Source organism: Epinephelus fuscoguttatus, linkage group LG9, assembly GCF_011397635.1.
Source record: "Epinephelus fuscoguttatus linkage group LG9, E.fuscoguttatus.final_Chr_v1".
Classification (NCBI taxonomy): Eukaryota; Metazoa; Chordata; class Actinopteri; order Perciformes; family Serranidae; genus Epinephelus; species Epinephelus fuscoguttatus.
Genome location: NC_064760.1, coordinates 25,770,477 through 25,787,698, shown reverse-complemented (window position 1 = coordinate 25,787,698; position 17,222 = coordinate 25,770,477). Strand labels below are relative to the sequence as shown.

Sequence of the window (17,222 nt, the reverse complement as noted above, 5' to 3'; positions counted from 1 at the left end):
TCGCTGCTACTCAGCTCCAGTGGCGGGCTGATCTGGCTGACTAATGAACACTTTTCCTAATGAGGGGAACTCCTCCCCCCCAATCTCATCATTCCCTGCACACGTCCTTCGTTGCCCATTTTTTACTCCTATTTACTTGCCTGTTTTCTCCCCCTGTGCCCCGAGGCTTATCTCTCACACTTGTCCCTTCCACCTCTTCCTGGGGCGCTGGTCTGCATCTTTCTGCATCCTCTCATCTCAGCAGTTCCTGTGCACATTCTTCACACTGTCTATGTCTCACTTCTCTCCCTTGCCGACAGCCATTCACCAACTGTTTGCCATCTCTTTTCCTTTTCCTGTATTCATCGTCAGCTCTATTAAAAGCATTTACAATTCAGGCTCTTTGAGCAACTGTTGTGCAACCAAAATATTTTATGGTGGCAGCTCCGATTCAAATGCTGTTTTGGTGTCTGCTGTTTGTCCAGTGCTTCAGTATCTGTTTCTCGTGAGCAGGACAAGCCAGCTAGATGTCATTTTAAAAGCACTGTGCTGAGATATAGTCATAAATACTCAAGTTATCTGTGAAACATCAGTGTATTCCCTTAATAATCCCTTCCCCCCTTCCACATGAGCAAACTAGAGGGGGCAGAGGACAGAGGGATGAAAACATGACTCAGGTATTTCTCATGGCAGGCCTGGTGTTACAACAAGTTTAGAGGACATCAGGGAGAAAAGCAGTGTAAATCATAAGTTTGACCCCATGACAACTTCTGAGCTATGGGGTCAACCACAAAGACTCAGCAGGGACAAAGACTTGGTCAGGGGGCAGAAATATCTTGATTCTGCTATTTGACTGTATCTTTATATTTGTTCTTTAAACACAGAATTCCCCTGCACACTCAGACACACACCATCTGCTCTCTTGAGTCCCCTCATGTCACTCTGTCCACAGACACCTCCACAGCGAGCTCAGTGAACACTACAGCAGTCAGACAGATAAGAGCTAACACAGGTTGTCCACTCACCAGGCCGTCACAGTTGCTGATAGCCACAGAGGCTCCCGGTGTGTCTGTGATGTCCCCCACATACAAGCATTCATCGTGCAGTGGCTCAGAGTGCCGGGTGCTGTCGCTGTCATCGTGCCACTCCATCTTGGCTCCGGGGGCCACCAGCCTGGCGTTGTGGCGCAGGCGCAGGTGGAACTCCCGGCCGAAGATGGTGACGTTGTAGTAAAGCCTTTCCCGAAAGGCCACGGGCTCCTCTCTTGGTCCTTCCCACTCATCATTGCCTACTCCTACCTCCCTCCTCCGGCGCCTACGGGACTGCCCTCCTGCCATGCGGCCAGCCGAGACGGCGTGTGACAGGAAGCGGCCCTCTGCGTCCACACTGATCGGCCTCACCAGTCCATACTCCCCCAGGACATGCTGCAGGGAGTCTGGGAACAGGACAGTTAAAGCGGAGGGAGAGGAGGAAGGGGGGTGATGGGTGAGAGGAGAGGATGAAGCAGGAGCAGGTGAGAGGGGGACAAAATTTTATTTGGTGAGTAAGATTTGAAAATGTGGGGAAAAAAAGGGGTGGGAAGGAAGAACATGAAAGGTTGAAGATAAGAAAAAAGAGCATGGAGAGGAGGAGACGTCATGGGAGAAGCATGGGGGATAAACAGTGGAGAAAATGGGGAGTCATGGGTGGAGGGTGAAGAGGAGGATGGAAAAGGGAGGTGGGAGGAAAAAGAAGGGATTAGAAAAATGCAAAGCATGCCTTGGAATTATTTATTCCTTATTCTGCATCACATGGAACACAATAATAAATAAAAGCATATAAGCAGTAACCTTTCACACACTCACACACACACACACACGAGCACAGCCCCACCCATGAACCCAGAGGCGACCCCCGTGCTTGGCAGTGCGCGTTTGGAAACGGCAGCCTCAGCAGTGCGCGCTGCGCTCCTGACACCTTCTGTGCCCTTCTACCGTCAACAGGAAAGCCAGTACAAGATCAAGGTGCTAATTGCGGCTTTCTCACGCTGTTTTCTCGCTGTCAGGCTGCTCGATCCGAGGAAAGTGATTTCTATAACCTCGACACCGGCTGAATAAAAAAAAAAGGAAAACCAAACCTCCTTATAGAGCGCTTTAAATAACATGATGCACACTGGAATGCATCTGCAACAATTCCTCCAATCACCATCATTAATGATCAATATCATACATTAACTATACATGCTTATTATCACTGCACTGTTACACTTAACGCGTCTGACATTGTCTTGGATTAAGGAGCATTTTTATATGACAGTGACAGCAGGTGCATTTTGGAGGCGACCTGAGAAATGCTCCCCGCGCCCACACACACACACACACACACACACACACACACACACACTGGCAAACACACTGAGCCAAGGCCACTTTAAGGTGTCAATGCCATCACAGAGTCAGGGACAGTTACACCTTAGATGTGGCGCTCAGGTGTACTTATTAATATTCACCAGTCATGTCTTATTTATAAAGTTTCCTGACTGATCAAACCCAACACACACTGTTAATATGTCTTGATCCTCCACGTCAGAGGAATGATTTGATAATAGTGTGATCAATAAGATGACATCCGACTCCAGCGTCCTGTGACGGATCGATACATGCGACAGCGGCAGAATCAGATAATGTTAGACTACTTTCCTGCAAAATCCGACAGTAAAACCTGCGCATCTGATGCCCCCTTTACACCCCCTGATAACATTATCCCCCTGGATGGCAGAAAGCAAATCACAACACTGGCTTGCACCGCTCAGGGACCTCCGGAAAAGACCCAGCAAACACCACAGCAGGACGCACAGAAGTTGCAAATGCGTCCTGCAATGTTGTTTGCAAAAAAAACTGCAAAAGAAGAAATAATGAAACACAAAGCGGGAGAAACCGGACTGTTTTTTGTTGTTGTTGCCGCTACGTTGAGCTCCAGACTTCCCAGTGAGCGCATGAAAGCGCCCCGTGCAGCCCTGCTGATAAGAGATCAGCAGATACGGAGAACAACATAAACACTGACCACGTTTAACTGAGCTGTACGTACCAACGCTACTGGCGATGTAAAGGCCGCTGGTGTGCAGCAGAAAGGCCGGTAGAATAATTAGGACAGTAAATCCAGGCGAGAGACCCATGGCAGCTCCGAACTGCGCAGGTGAGAGAGTGGGACTCCGGGCTCCAGTGTGGTGAAGTTCCCCGCCTGGCGCGACCAGCCACGCCACGACAGCAACAGCACAGCAGCCCGCAACTAGACTGCCAAGTGCACCGGGAGAGACGGAGCTCTCCTCCCCTCTCTCTCTCCTCCTCTCCGCCGAGGTCTCTCTCTCTCGCTATCTCTCTTTCTCTCCCACACACACACACACACACACACACACACACACACACACACACACACACACACACACACACACTCTCACTCAACTCTCCTCCTCTTCCTCCTCTATGTCTCTCTCTTTCTCTCAACTCCTCTCTCACACTGTGCGTGCTCCCCCACTCTGCTCTGACAACTCCCCGAGTCCACACACACACACACACACACACACACACACGCACACATGCACACATGCACACATACCGGGCACCGGGCGCCCACACACTCCCTGTGTGTCTCCGAGAGGATGAGAGGATATTTCAGAGCGCGCTGGCCGTGCTGCAGACAGACAGACAGACACACAGACACACAGACACACACACAGACTGACTGACTGACAGGCCCACTGACAGCTCGCATCCACAAGACATGCACTGAAATTAACGGACAAGCTGCTTTATCACCAGAAGTGTTTTTTTCTCCTCCAACTTGGACCCCTACTACTACTGTCCAACTCTGCGCTGCTGCCTGATGTGCTGCAAGCCTTGCATAAACTTTGAATATCCCGTCAAGCGTCCTGGGGCTGGGTGAACAGCAGCAGCAGCAGCGCCCCGTGTGGCTCTCTGGCGGAAACGCACCCAGGTTTGCAAGGCCCAAGGGTCCAATTTACAGACAGAAAGAAAAGTCTTACTAGCCCTAACCTGCTTGCCCTCATTTAACACATCATTTACCCCTCTTGACCACTAATCTTATATTGTTGCAAACACTGATGAGCAGCATAAGGCGGCCGCTCGTACGGACAAAACCAATTATATTTTCAGAAAGGGTTATGGTTTTCTTTTTAAGAGAAGCTAATATGAATATAACAGGCACAAAGAAAAAAAAAAGCTTCACAAATAACTATCTTTGAAGTAGCAAAACCAGGTATTAAGGTGAGTCCCAATTAGCAGTGTGTCAGCTTCAAAAAAGCTCTGATTTTATTTATAGTCTTTGGTTTCTGTTGATTTTCACATTTGTACACAGGTTTTCAAGGCAACACAGAACATTAAAAGGGCTCCAGAAAAGCATAATAGTGTCTCCATGCAGGTACACAGGCCACAGAAACGGCAGAGCACCGTAAATAATCACATTACGTCAAATAATGACAGACCTCTCTTTACTCTACCACGACACCATAAGAGTGGTCAAGTGGTGAAGCTCACTGACAAAGAGATTACTGTTTCCAGGGGGCCAGAAGGGTCCTGACCCCAGCTGCTGTTAAACAATTATAGATATCTTTATATGAGAGTTTTATTTCTGGGTGAAAAATATGCTTTTTGGTTTCATAACTGACAGTTACTAAGCTCCACCCACCCTTGGTTACAGTTGCTACCTCAGACAACTCGCTGATGACAGGTTGTTTTAATCTGTTTAGCCATCTACTGCAGTGTATAAAGGAAAGTTTCAGAAAGTCACATGTTTATATCTCAGCTGCAAGAGCTTTGGGGCTCATGTTGAATTTTTTTACATGCAAGAATCAAGCAGCACTGCAAAAAATCTGCTGAAAGTTATTGACTCCAAAAACAAACAAAGAAAAGACAGTCTTAAACATACCAAAGATCATAAAATTCTTATTCAACATTGCCCCTGTAATGCTGGGTAAGTTGTAATTCCTATATGTCATGCTAAAGTCAATACTGTTTCAAATTCTCCTGGTATTAGACCACAATAGGGGAAAGGCAAATAAATGATTTATCTGTTATTCATTTATTTCCATAACTGCTTATCCTGTTGAGGGTCGCAGGGGGGCTGGAGTCTATCCCAGCTGACATTGGGTGAGAGGCGGTGTACACCCTAGACAGGTCACCAGACTATCACAGGGCTGACACATAGAAACAGACAACCATTCACACTCACATTCACACCTACGGACAATTTAGAGTCACCAGTTAAGCTGCATGTCTTTGGACTGTGGGAGGAAGCCGGAGTACCTGGAGAAAACCCATGCGGACATGGCGAGTATGTGCAAACTCTGCACAGAAGGGCCCCTGGCTGGGTTCGAACCAGGAACCTTCTTGCTGTGAGGCAACCGTTTATCTGTCAATTTTACTTTTATTTTTTGGGGGGATTGATCAATTTATGATTTAGTTTATAATAATGGTGAGTTTTGAGAGCTTAAGTGAAAATGCTTATTTTGTCTGATAAGTTGAAAACAAGGAAAAAAAATACAATAAAAAAGAGACTCGAACCAGAAAACACTTGATTTCTCCTGAATTGCTTCCTTGATTATAAAAAAGTGTTGATTTGTGTTGATCGATGAACACACACACTGGCAAACAATCAATCAATCAATCAATTAATTAATTGATTAATTCTATAAACTGCTAACAATCTGCACAACAAAGTGTATACTTCTGAAATGGATATCAGACAGAATTACATCTAAAACACGGTGGCACAAGGTCATACTTGAATATATTCTTTGGATTATTCGTTATGATGTTCTCCATAGAAGATGGGAGCCTTTCATGTCCTGTATTAGAGTGGATATTTCAACTAGAGGGTTTATGTAGTGTGGGACTAACATGTCCTGCCATAGTTGTAGTGTGTATTCCTGACTCTCTTCCCTTAACAGATGTTTGATCTGTGAGTCAAGTTAAGTTGAGTTGTTTTGTTTGTATATTCTGTTGTATGTTAAATGTCTTGTTTCCCTTAAAAAAAAAAAAAAATGTTAATGCTGAACACTTTCTGATGGGCTTCGCTAATGTTTCTGCACAGTTTAGTTAGTTTAGCGTATTGTAGCTTGTTTGCAACCCAAAGGCAGAGTGTAGTAAATGTCACTTAAATATTAATGCGAAGCTGCAGGCAACTCAAAACTGTGAGTTTGTTACCAAATAACTGTTAATTGTCTTGGTGGCCTTGCCGTCAGCTGCTAGAAATGTCATGTTGTTTAGTATCTCTAATTTTATCGTTGCATCCTGGTTTAAAGGCTGTTCTGTAACACACTATGGTGATCTGTACCTATCCATTGATGTTTTGTGTACTATATGTATTGTATTATTATAACATAGACAATAGAGATGTTGACCCGAAATTAACTTCTTCCACAGTCTAATCCACTCTTGACATTTAACAAAATGCTAAACACAAAGTTGATCTTGGAGGGGTCAATTGCTATTTATGATTTTTTTTTTTTTTATTTACAGTTTTCCTTAGTGCTACCTCTTTTTTTTTCTCAGAAAAGTTCAAATTTCGAGAAGTTCAGAAAAGTTAGTCTTTCCTGACAGAACTTTGGGTTTTGCAGTTGCAGTTACTCATTGTGTATGTTAACATGCTCACAGTAGCAATTAGGTCAAAGCACTGCTGTGCCTCACAGACTTGTTAGTGTGACTGTACACTTGTTTCCACAAGTAGCGCTCTCACTAAATTTCACATCTTCTAATTAATGTTTTGTGAAAAAAAAAAATATGATCGACAGACAAAGTATGCTTTGAGTGAGTAACTGTCAGACAGGTTATCACATTCAGCCCTAGCTGGCTTACCTCACCTCCACTCTGCCATCATGCCAATGACCAAACTGGGATTGTTTTCAGCAAAGTATGGCAGAAAGCAGCAAATCCAAACTAAAATACTTAATATCGTCCTTAAAGAAACATATGATTAATGTCACAGACAGTATGTCCATTTACACTGTACAGGTTCACCTTGTGGCGCCAATACTGACGCTGATTTTCTTACTTTGTGTGACGGCCCTGCCCCCTAATTAGGAGCGGTTTCATGAACTACAGGATAAAGTGAAACTCCAGGGATTCCTCAGTTGCCACATCATCACTGAACTTTTACAGGAAGCTCTAGAGAGCAGACTGAATAAATTTCCACCTCCGTGTCTTGAATCATCCAGGATCTTACTATGCACTATTCAGGACCTAGTATGCCAGCAGCGTAGTAGGAGTAAAGCCATTCTGAAGCCGATCGTCTTATTTCTTTCAATTCTTTCAACTTAGATCAGCTTAATCTTGCTGCTGTAACTTATACGCTGTTGGGATATAAATTCAATCTACCGTATCTCCTGCCAATTACATTCATTTGCAAATAGTCTGCATCACAAAATTACATTTTGTTTGTGATGCTGTTTTTCTTCAAGACAACAGACGCCGTGTTTATCTTGTGCAAAACGTAGCCAGTGGGTTTTACTTGATTATTCTTGCAAAATCTGTGCATGGCAATGGAATGTGCAAACTCATACTCATCCTCTACCCTGACCTCCACACCTTTGCTTTTCCCTGTAATATATGAACATTTCATCTCTTACTGCACCGAAACTAAGCATAAATAACTGAGTGGGTTAACTGTCGACCACATCTTCCTATAAGGCTAAAACAAGTCCACCTTTTCGAAACTGCAACACCCATGCATCCAACCATTTTCATCCACTTATCTGGGGCCAGTTCGCGGGGGCAGCAGGCCAAGCAAAACACCCCAGACGTCCGTCTACCCAGCAACACCCTCCAGCTCCTCCTGGGGGACCCCAAGGTGTTCCCAGGCCAGATGAGATATGTAACCCCTCCAGCGAGTTCTGGGTCTGTCCGGTGCCTCCTACCATTAGGACGTGCCCATAACACCGCATCTTGATCACCTCAACTGAACCCTTTCAACACAAATGAGCAGCAGCTCTACTCCGAGCTCCTTCCGGATGTCTGGGCTCCTTACCCTATCGCTAAGGCTGAGCCTAGCCATCCCACCAGGGAAACTTATTTTCACTGCTTGTATCTGCGATCTCATACTTTCAGTCACTACCCAGAGCTCATGACCATAGGTGAGGGTTGGGACGTAGATGGACCAGTAAATCAAAAGCTTTGCCTTTCGGCTCAGCTTCCTCTTCACCACGGTGGTCCACATCTGCAATATGTAATTCATGAATAGTAATAATAATAGTACATTTTATCTAAGACCTCCCTTTCAAAACGCCCAAGGTCACCCAACAGAGCATACCATAACGCACAGAACTAGAGACAACACAATAAAGAGACAAATGTCTTTCTTTACAAATCCTGTAAACATCAGGTTTCACCCTCCCTCTGCTGTTAGAGTTGTGTGGAAGTTTACTTCTCTGCATGACAGCCTGCAGAGATGCTACACACACCAGCAGAGGCCCCAGACAGGCTGCCGACAGGATGCAGCAAGACAGGATGAGCAAGATGGAAAGTGACAAAAATTGATAACAAAAAGGATAAAAAAGAGCATCAAGCTTGAGAGAAAGGAGAACTAGATGTTAGACAACAAAGAAAAGAAAGGCAAAAGCAACCAGAGGAGAGTAAAGGTCAAAAGAGAAAAGAGGGAGGAAGAAAGAGGAGAAAAATGGACAGAGGTGGACGTATCTGGGCCAGCATGGACACATGCACATGTAAACACAGTCCAATAATACCTGGGGGTCTGTGCTATACAAACACAGACACTGACCCTCCACTGAGAGAGAACGACTTTGTGTGTGCGCATGTTTTACAGTGAGAGGTCATCTTTCACCAAGCATCGGGATCACACCTGGCCCCTCAGTGCGTAGATCTCCACAGGGCTGTTTGAGAGCACACACATAGACGGACATCACTACAGGCACACACACACACACCTCGAGAAGAAAGCCACACCCTGCCTTCAGTCCGCATCCTCACGACACATGAAAATGTCACCGTGTTCTCAAGTCTATGTACCCAGCATGCCTCTCTGTGACCGGAGGACCCCCCTCCCTTCCACACATCAACATCATCCCTATTACCAACCCTTCTCCCCTCTCGCCCCTCTCCCCTGCCGCCGCCTCCATCCCCACCGCCCACCACCTCCTCCCTCACCACCGCTCCTGGTCGCTTTGCTGTTGCCATGGAGATACCAAGCCCTGCACCTTGAAAAGTGCACTTGGAAGGAGCAGGGGAGAGACAGACAATAATATCCCTCTTCCCAGACAAACAGACACACACACAAACTCTTGTGTTTGTGGAGGTTATTATAGCTAGGTTTGGCAGGGCGGGTGTGTGTGTGTGTGTGTGTGTGTGTGTGCAGACACGTGATTGTGTGTTTCTCTGGGAGGTGGGTGTTCAGATGTCCGTTGCTTGTGCATGTGCAAACAGATTGTGAGTGGAGAAATAGAGCTACATGGTCAGACGAGACAAGTGGAGAAAATCTGTTGTGTTCTCGATGTGTTGCGCTGCTCCGGCGCTGTATGTGGTTAATATAGAGCCTAATTACAAGTTACCATGTTAGCCGACTCCCTTAAGTATTTATCCACCACTTCTGTGAATTACAGCCAATGCTGTGTGGTGGCATTCAAGCAAATTCTTAGAAAACTGTTTGTACTATAAAATGCAACAACAACGACACTGAACAAGATTAAAACCCACACATGCACTTACTGTATTATTCATTTATTATAATTAACTCCAGTTGCCAACAGCAAAGGAGTGTCATCTTTTTTTTTCTAAGGGGTGTTCTTAATAAAAGGTGTTTTCTGAAATCAAAAGACGATCTAATTCCTGTTTGCTGAAATTTGTGTTTTATCGGTCTGACTAAGTGCTGTAAGTGCTGTCGGTGTAGTCCGCCTGAGCATTATGCACCTTTTCTCACGTGTTAGGGGCTATACAGAGTGAGCATATGCCATATTGTGTCCTGCAGAGCCGCCATGGCCTGTCTCTTCAATGACTCCTGCTGTCCTAGCAAGGTCATGCAGCGGGGCCACCATGTGTACCCATGTATTAGCATGCCTTATGAGTGCAAGGACAGGTGTTCCCAGTGTCTCAGAGAGGTTACATGATGAGGCATCAAAGCCCCATGACAGCACATCAGGCCAAAGCCATGAACCCCGGCACAGGTGGCTGCTGAAAGTCAATTCGCATAACTCCACATGGAGAGCAATGCACAGGGGATTGTAGGTGTGTGTGTGTGTGTGTGTGTGTGTGTGTGTGTGTGTGTGTGTGTGTGTGTGTGCAAAAACACAGGTGTGCACACCCCAGTGCTTATCTAAACACAGCGTACATCATACAGGTGCACTGTAATTAGAGTTGTTAAGTGCCATAGAGAGTGTAACTAGATAAACCTGCAACTCTAACAAGCAAATAATACTTGCATGTGAGGTTATCAATAGAAAGAGACACAATCACTTTGCCTCGCTACCTTATGTTGTAGTTTGTCTGCAAGAGTGAAAAGAAAAGACGGAGTAAAGGTACAAGGAGAGATGTATAGGAAACAAAGTGTAATACGCAGAGAGATGGAGGTGAGTTAAATTTTGCAAGAGTGAGGTGCATACCACACTGTCTCTTGCTGTTCTTGTCCGGTTTAACCATTATTATTCACCAACTCACACCTATGATGTTCACAGTTCCATCTCCAGTTGTAAAATTCAGATTTGTTCAAAATAATCTCAATGGGATCAACTGGCACTGAATGACTAGAATTACCGCCTCACTGTTATATACCTTCGCCAATCAGTCAAGTTACAGTGCGCATCCATGTCTGTCCATATGTTGCTTTGACAGGTGACAATGTTCCAAATATGTATGTTGCAGCAAACAAGCTACGAATTCTAAAACGTGGATGCTTCACACATATCTCCCCCATAGCAGCACAGAAGATCTAAACATTCAGCACAGTTTCAAGATGGACACCCAAGATTTGTGTCATCAATTCAGGATCTGAACAAATGTCTCCCCTTCTGTTCCTGAGTTATGGTGTTGAATAATGCCCAGAATATTATGATGTCACAGTTAAGTTGACCTTTGACCTTGTGAATGTAAAATGTCAATTTCATAATTTTATTCCTCTACACATCTGTGTAAATTTGATCATAATTAGCACATGAATTTTAGGTTTATGGCCAAGAACATGTTTTGTGAGGTCACAGTGACCTTGACCTTTGATCACCAAATTCCAGTCAGTCCTTTGTTGATTCCAAGAGGATATTTGCGCCAAATTTGGGGAAATTCCCTCAAGACGTTCTTGTGATATCGTGTTCACGAGAATGTACATACATACAGATGGACAACCCAAGAACATAATGCCTCAGACCATGGCTGCTGTGGGCGCGGAGACATAAAAAGGCAAAAGATAAGATAATCACTACAAACTGATTTTATCTCCAGACACCAACTGGCCCAGACTGAAAATGACTTGGTCAAATGTGGTCCCATCACTGGTGAAGTCCAAATCATAACTCTAATCACAACAACAATAGCAATGTGTGTCTGCACCTTCAACAAGCGTATCGATCATCATGAACCACAGTTAAAAGCAACAGGAGGAGAAACAAAGACTGTGGTATTGATTTTCTGGACTGTGACACAAACAATGGATTCCATAGACTATAACCAAGTGGGAAGGTATACTAGCATTGTGTCCACATAATAGCTAAGTCCATACAGAAATGCAGTGTATGCAGTGTGCCTGGGGTACAATTTGTATGATTGTATTGCAGTAAAGACACACTGAGCAATAGATACAGCAAACTCTTTCATACACTAATATCAGTAAGGGATTTTTTCCCCCCGCAATTTTATGCTTTCACAGTGAGGTTAACTGACTGATTTTGTCAATACTTTTCACTTTTCATTGGGTGGAGTACTGTGAACGCCCATGGAGGTCGACCCTCGGGTCAATAGTTCCCTTACTTATTCTCTGGCAATGCCAATACACCGCCGTCCACTGCAGGACCACCTTCAGGTGTGTATTTATTCAGTTGGTCGCACACACATACACACTCATGCACGCACACACTTGCACACACACACACACACACACACACACACCGCCTTTGCTATTGACTGTTTATGCACCATATGTTATCTAAGCTCTCAGTGGGTGCCTGTGGCCTATTTCCCTTTATGCCCTTAACTGATCTGATTGGCCCGGGTGCCCTTTTGGATAAGTGATCACTGTGGATCTGGAGCATGGAGGCGTGCCTGCTTCTGCATTACCAATATCTAACGTAGCTCTACTGAAAAGAAGTAATCAAGTGTGTTTCTACTTGCTATTATTTCAGTATTATTAGATAAAAGTATGCTCAGTACACAAGAAAAGTACTCTCCATAAAAACTATAAAATTTTCAAACAGCTGTTGGGAAAATAAGCTATCTTGTTTTCTCTTCTCTTGTGCAGCACTAAATTAATATTCCTTAATCTTCCACTCTCCTAAGAAGATTAGGATTCAATTTTTTTATTTTTCTGGATGATTTTAATCTTTGTTTGGACCTGGCTCGTTCCAGTGACCAGGGCGATGGGCAAGTGGATTTTCCCAGCCTGCCTCAAGTTAAAAAGGGCCTGGATGACCGAGGGCTGTCCGGCCTGTAATTCCAACAGCGCCTCTTCCCACGGAGAGTTAGCCATGCCAGCAAAGACAGACTCTGCTCCCTGACCTCTGTGGCACAGTGGCCACGGAATTTAACCTGACCACAGGAAGCTTAAGGTCCTGCCCAGGAATGAGTACTATTGTACTGTAATTATCGGTGGGAAAGTATGTACGTGTGAGGGTTAGAGAGAGAGAGAATGAAAAAGAAAGAAGAACGAACAAAAGAAAGAAAGAGTACACGTCTATTCGAGGAACTATTGCAAAGACTGAACTAGGTTCTTTTTAAAGCTCCTGCCTGTCACAGGATCAGTTCAGAGAGTACACAAAAGTGGCATGTTGGCAGACAGAAAATGTCTTCCCCTCTACTGCAACTCTAAGGGTGCTTTCACACTGTCAGTTGTGAAATCTGGGAGCATTTCGCCTAATAATTCAGCAGCGTGAACGCTTTCTCTGGACCTGGGTGCGGACCAAGAAGCTACTCGTGTGATCAGTGAGATCTGTTCCAGAAAAACTGAACTGTGGTAGGGTTGTGTGCAGTCAGAACACAATTTGTACTCCCAGAAAATTCATGTGCTCAAGCCAGAATTTATGCATATTGTAATGATATCATTAGGGCTCATTCACACAGCATTTATTTATTGTGAAGCACCGAATTCAATTCATCTGAATACAATTGTTGTTATCAGTGGCTTTGCAAAAGGCTGCAAAGTGTTCACCTTTAGTTAAACTTACCAGTTGAATGTGCTTTGTTTTACTTTGGCAAGCTTCTGGTTCTGCCTCAGTTAAATATAAGTAGCCATTTATAGTGTGCGGCCATTAGCACTGGCCACGCTGAGTCAAACTGTTTTAACATACCAAACCGCACCTGAGATGGACTTTCTCCGAAGTAGAGCCAAAAGTGCACCAGACCACCTCCTGGAGGGTAGCAGTTATCTCTCGCCGACCGCAACCACCCCCGAATGACCGCCCCTGCGTGTGTTGCGAGACTCAACTAATGTCTCTCAGTGCAGAAGACCAGAGAGAAAGGTATTTTTCAGAGTCTCTGCATGTTCAGCTCTCAGTACTTTTGTAGCTTCTACTGAATCTCTGTAGTTTAACAGTTAGTGTCTCTTCTGTGTCCTGTATGTACTTCAGAAAACTGATTTATCTTACTGCTTCATGTTTGCATTCAGCTGTATAGGAGTCGTGTTAAGTTACTGCTGCTGAAAAGTCAACATTTCCTTTGTTTGCTGCCTGGATGTATTGTCGAAAATAGTGAAGCTTTGATAGCAGCATTTCTTCCTTAAAAAAAGTTTACTAATACCACAAACAGGAAGAGTTCAACTAAAAAGTCACAGTGAGATTTTAGATGAAGAGGTCCAGACAAAAGGTTTTTACTGCACCTCTGGTACACTTACAACACCAGAATGTCATCTTGAAGTGATCAGCAAATACAAGTGGGTGGGGCTTACAAATAAAGCCCCCTCCCCCTCAACAGCAGCCAACACCTGCCTCTGTGGTGCAATCAATCAGCGCATTCGGTTGTTAACCTATAGATTGGAGGTTCGAGCCCACCCTTGGACGTTTTCTGCTCAAATAAATAGGTTATCATTGTATACAAAAAAGCAGGTTGCAGTCAGCAAACTGACCATCTCTTACAGCATGTCACTGTATCCAGAAAAGTTGGTTTCAAAGTGAGAGTGTAACAGAAATCACAAATTTTAAAATAAAACGCACCATAACCTTCTCCAGGTCTGCATATGGTACCTTCCAGTTTTCCAAAAAGCAGGTAAATAAACTGATAAACCTTTTGGCCTACAAAACCAGGCTAGCACCTTGAAGTGATCAGCAAATGCAAGTGGGTGGGGCTTGCAGATAGAGGCCCCTCCCCACAAAATTTAAAATAAAATGCCCCATCACCTTCCTTACATCTGTGTATGCTAGTTTCCACTTTTCCAAAAAGCAGGTAAATAAACTGATAAACCTTTTGGCCTACAAAACCAGGCTAGCACCTTGAAGTGATCAGCAAATGCAAGTGGGTGGGGCTTGCAGATTGAGGTCCCTCCCCCTCACCAACAGTTGTCTCTGTGGCGCAATTGGTTAGCGCGTTCGGCTGTTAACCGAAAGGTTGGTGGTTCAAGCCCACCCAGGGACGTTTTCTGTTCACGTAAACAGATTATCATTGGAAACAAAAAGGCAGGATGCAGTCATCAGTTAAGACACCAGCAGCAAAATGACCATGATAAGTCATAACTTACAGTATGTCCTCTTATTCAAAAAAGTTGGCCTCGAAGTGAGAGTGTAGTTGAAATTACAAAATTTTAAAATAAAATGCCCCATCACCTGTCTTACATCTGTGTATGCTAGTTTCCACTTTTCCAAAAAGCAGGGACATAAATTAAAACACCTATCGGCCTACATGACCAGGCTGTCATCTTGAAGTGATCAGAAAATGCAAGTGGGTGGGGCTTGCAGATTGAGGCTCCTCCCCCTAAACATTGACCAGCAGCTGTCTCTGTGGCACAATTGGTCAGCGTGTTCGGTTGTCAACCGAAAGGCTGGTGGTTCAAGCCCACCCAGGGAAGGTTACTGCTCAGATACACAGGTTACCATTGTAAACAAACAGTCATCAAACAAGCAGCGATTTGCTCTCTTACAACATGTCACTGTATCCAAAAAAGTTGGTTTCAAAGTGAGAGTGTACCGGAAATCCCAAATATTAAAATAAAACACCCCATCACCTTCTTCAGCTCTGCGTATGGTAGCTTCCACTTTTCCAAAAAGCAAGGAAATAGACATGATAAACCTATTGTCCTACACAACCAGGCTGGCACCTTGAAGTGATCAGCAAATGCAAGTGGGTGGGGCTTGCAGATAGAGGCCCCTCCCCACAAAATTTAAAATAAAATGCCCCATCACCTTCCTTACATCTGTGTATGCTAGTTTCCACTTTTCCAAAAAGCAGGTAAATAAACTGATAAACCTTTTGGCCTACAAAACCAGGCTGGCACCTGGAAGTGATCAGCAAATGCAAGTGGGTGGGGCTTGCAGATTGAGGTCCCTCCCCCTCACCAACAGATGTCTCTGTGGCGCAATTGGTTAGCGCGTTCGGCTGTTAACTGAAAGGTTGGTGGTTCAAGCCCACCCAGGGACGTTTTCTGTTCATGTAAACGGATTATCATTGGAAACAAAAAAGCAGGATGCAGTCATCAGTCAAGACACCAGCAGCAAAATGACCATGATAAGTCATAACTTACAGTATGTCCTCTTATTCAAAAAAGTTGGCCTCGAAGTGAGAGTGTAGTTGAAATTACAAAATTTTAAAATAAAATGCCCCATCACCTGTCTTACATCTGTGTATGCTAGTTTCCACTTTTCCAAAAAGCAGGGACATAAATTAAAACACCTATCGGCCTACATGACCAGGCTGTCATCTTGAAGTGATCAGAAAATGCAAGTGGGTGGGGCTTGCAGATTGAGGCTCCTCCCCCTAAACATTGACCAGCAGCTGTCTCTGTGGCGCAATTGGTCAGCGCGTTCTTTTGTCAACCGAAAGGCTGGTGGTTCAAGCCCACCCAGGGAAGGTTACTGCTCAGATACACAGGTTACCATTGTAAACAAAAAAGCAGGTTGCAGTCATCAAACAAGCAGCGATTTGCTCTCTTACAACATGTCACTGTATCCAAAAAAGTTGGTTTCAAAGTGAGAGTGTACCGGAAATCCCAAATATTAAAATAAAACACCCCATCACCTTCTCCAGGTCTGCATATGGTACCTTCCAGTTTTCCAAAAAGCAGGTAAATAAACTGATAAACCTTTTGGCCTACAAAACCAGGCTGGCACCTTGAAGTGATCAGCAAATGCAAGTGGGTGGGGCTTGCAGATTGAGGCCCCTCCCCTTCAACAACAGTTGTCTCTGTGGCGCAATTGGTTAGCGCATTCGGCTGTTAACCGAAAGGTTGGTGGTTCGAGCCCACCCAGGGACGTTGACTGTTCACATAAACAGATTATCATTGGAAACAAAAAAGCAGGTTGCAAGCAGCAAATTGATTATCTCTTACAGCATGTCACTTTATCCAAAAAAAGTTGGGTTCAAAGTGGGAGTGTATCTGTTATTACAAAATTTAAAATAAAACACCCCATTACCTTCTTTAGGTCTGTGTAAGGAAGCTTCCACTTTTCCAAAAAGCAAGTAAATAAACTGATAAACCTTTTGGCCTACAAAACCAGGCTGGCACCTGGAAGTGATCAGCAAATGCAAGTGGGTGGGGCTTGCAGATTGAGGCCCCTCCCCTTCAACAACAGTTGTCTCTGTGGCGCAATTGGTTAGCGCGTTCGGCTGTTAACCGAAAGGTTGGTGGTTCAAGCCCACCCAGGGACGTTTTCTGTTAAGATACACAGGTTATCATTGGAAAAAAAAAAGCAGGATGCAGTCATCAGTCCTGACACTGGCAGCAAAATGACCATGATAAGTCCTAACTTACAGTATGTCCTCTTATTCAAAAAAGTTGGCCTCGAAGTGAGAGTGTAGTTGAAATTACAAAATTTAAAATAAAATGCCCCATCACCTGTCTTACATCTGTGTATGCTAGTTTCCACTTTTCCAAAAAGCAGGTAAATAAACTGA

The 17,222-nt window shown here is 44.4% G+C and overlaps 1 protein-coding gene and 4 non-coding genes across 6 annotated transcripts in view; 4 read left to right on the top strand and 1 right to left on the bottom strand.

The window, feature by feature from the left end:
- The window catches only part of LOC125894516 (A disintegrin and metalloproteinase with thrombospondin motifs 2-like), a 154,991-nt gene extending 151,645 nt beyond the window's left edge, over positions 1–3,346 (bottom strand). The window contains exons 1-2 of one of the 2 annotated variants that reach the window (XM_049585973.1): positions 3,046–3,346; positions 1,005–1,414 (exon numbers count right to left, since the gene is read on the bottom strand). In XM_049585973.1, coding sequence (XP_049441930.1) covers positions 1,005–1,414; positions 3,046–3,133 — 498 coding nt within the window. In that variant the 5' untranslated portion in view covers positions 3,134–3,346. The remainder of the gene's footprint in view (positions 1–1,004; positions 1,415–3,045) is intronic. The other variant, XM_049585974.1, reaches the window with a different exon arrangement.
- Positions 3,347–14,676: 11,330 nt separating this feature from the next.
- trnan-guu (transfer RNA asparagine (anticodon GUU)) lies at positions 14,677–14,750 on the top strand. The gene has a single exon. It is a non-coding gene; the product is annotated as a tRNA-Asn (tRNA).
- Positions 14,751–15,106: 356 nt separating this feature from the next.
- trnad-guc (transfer RNA aspartic acid (anticodon GUC)) lies at positions 15,107–15,180 on the top strand. The gene has a single exon. It is a non-coding gene; the product is annotated as a tRNA-Asp (tRNA).
- A 1,327-nt stretch (positions 15,181–16,507) lies between these two features.
- Positions 16,508–16,581, top strand: trnan-guu (transfer RNA asparagine (anticodon GUU)). Its single transcript has one exon. It is a non-coding gene; the product is annotated as a tRNA-Asn (tRNA).
- A 321-nt stretch (positions 16,582–16,902) lies between these two features.
- Positions 16,903–16,976, top strand: trnan-guu (transfer RNA asparagine (anticodon GUU)). The gene has a single exon. It is a non-coding gene; the product is annotated as a tRNA-Asn (tRNA).
- The last annotated feature ends 246 nt before the right edge of the window (positions 16,977–17,222 follow it).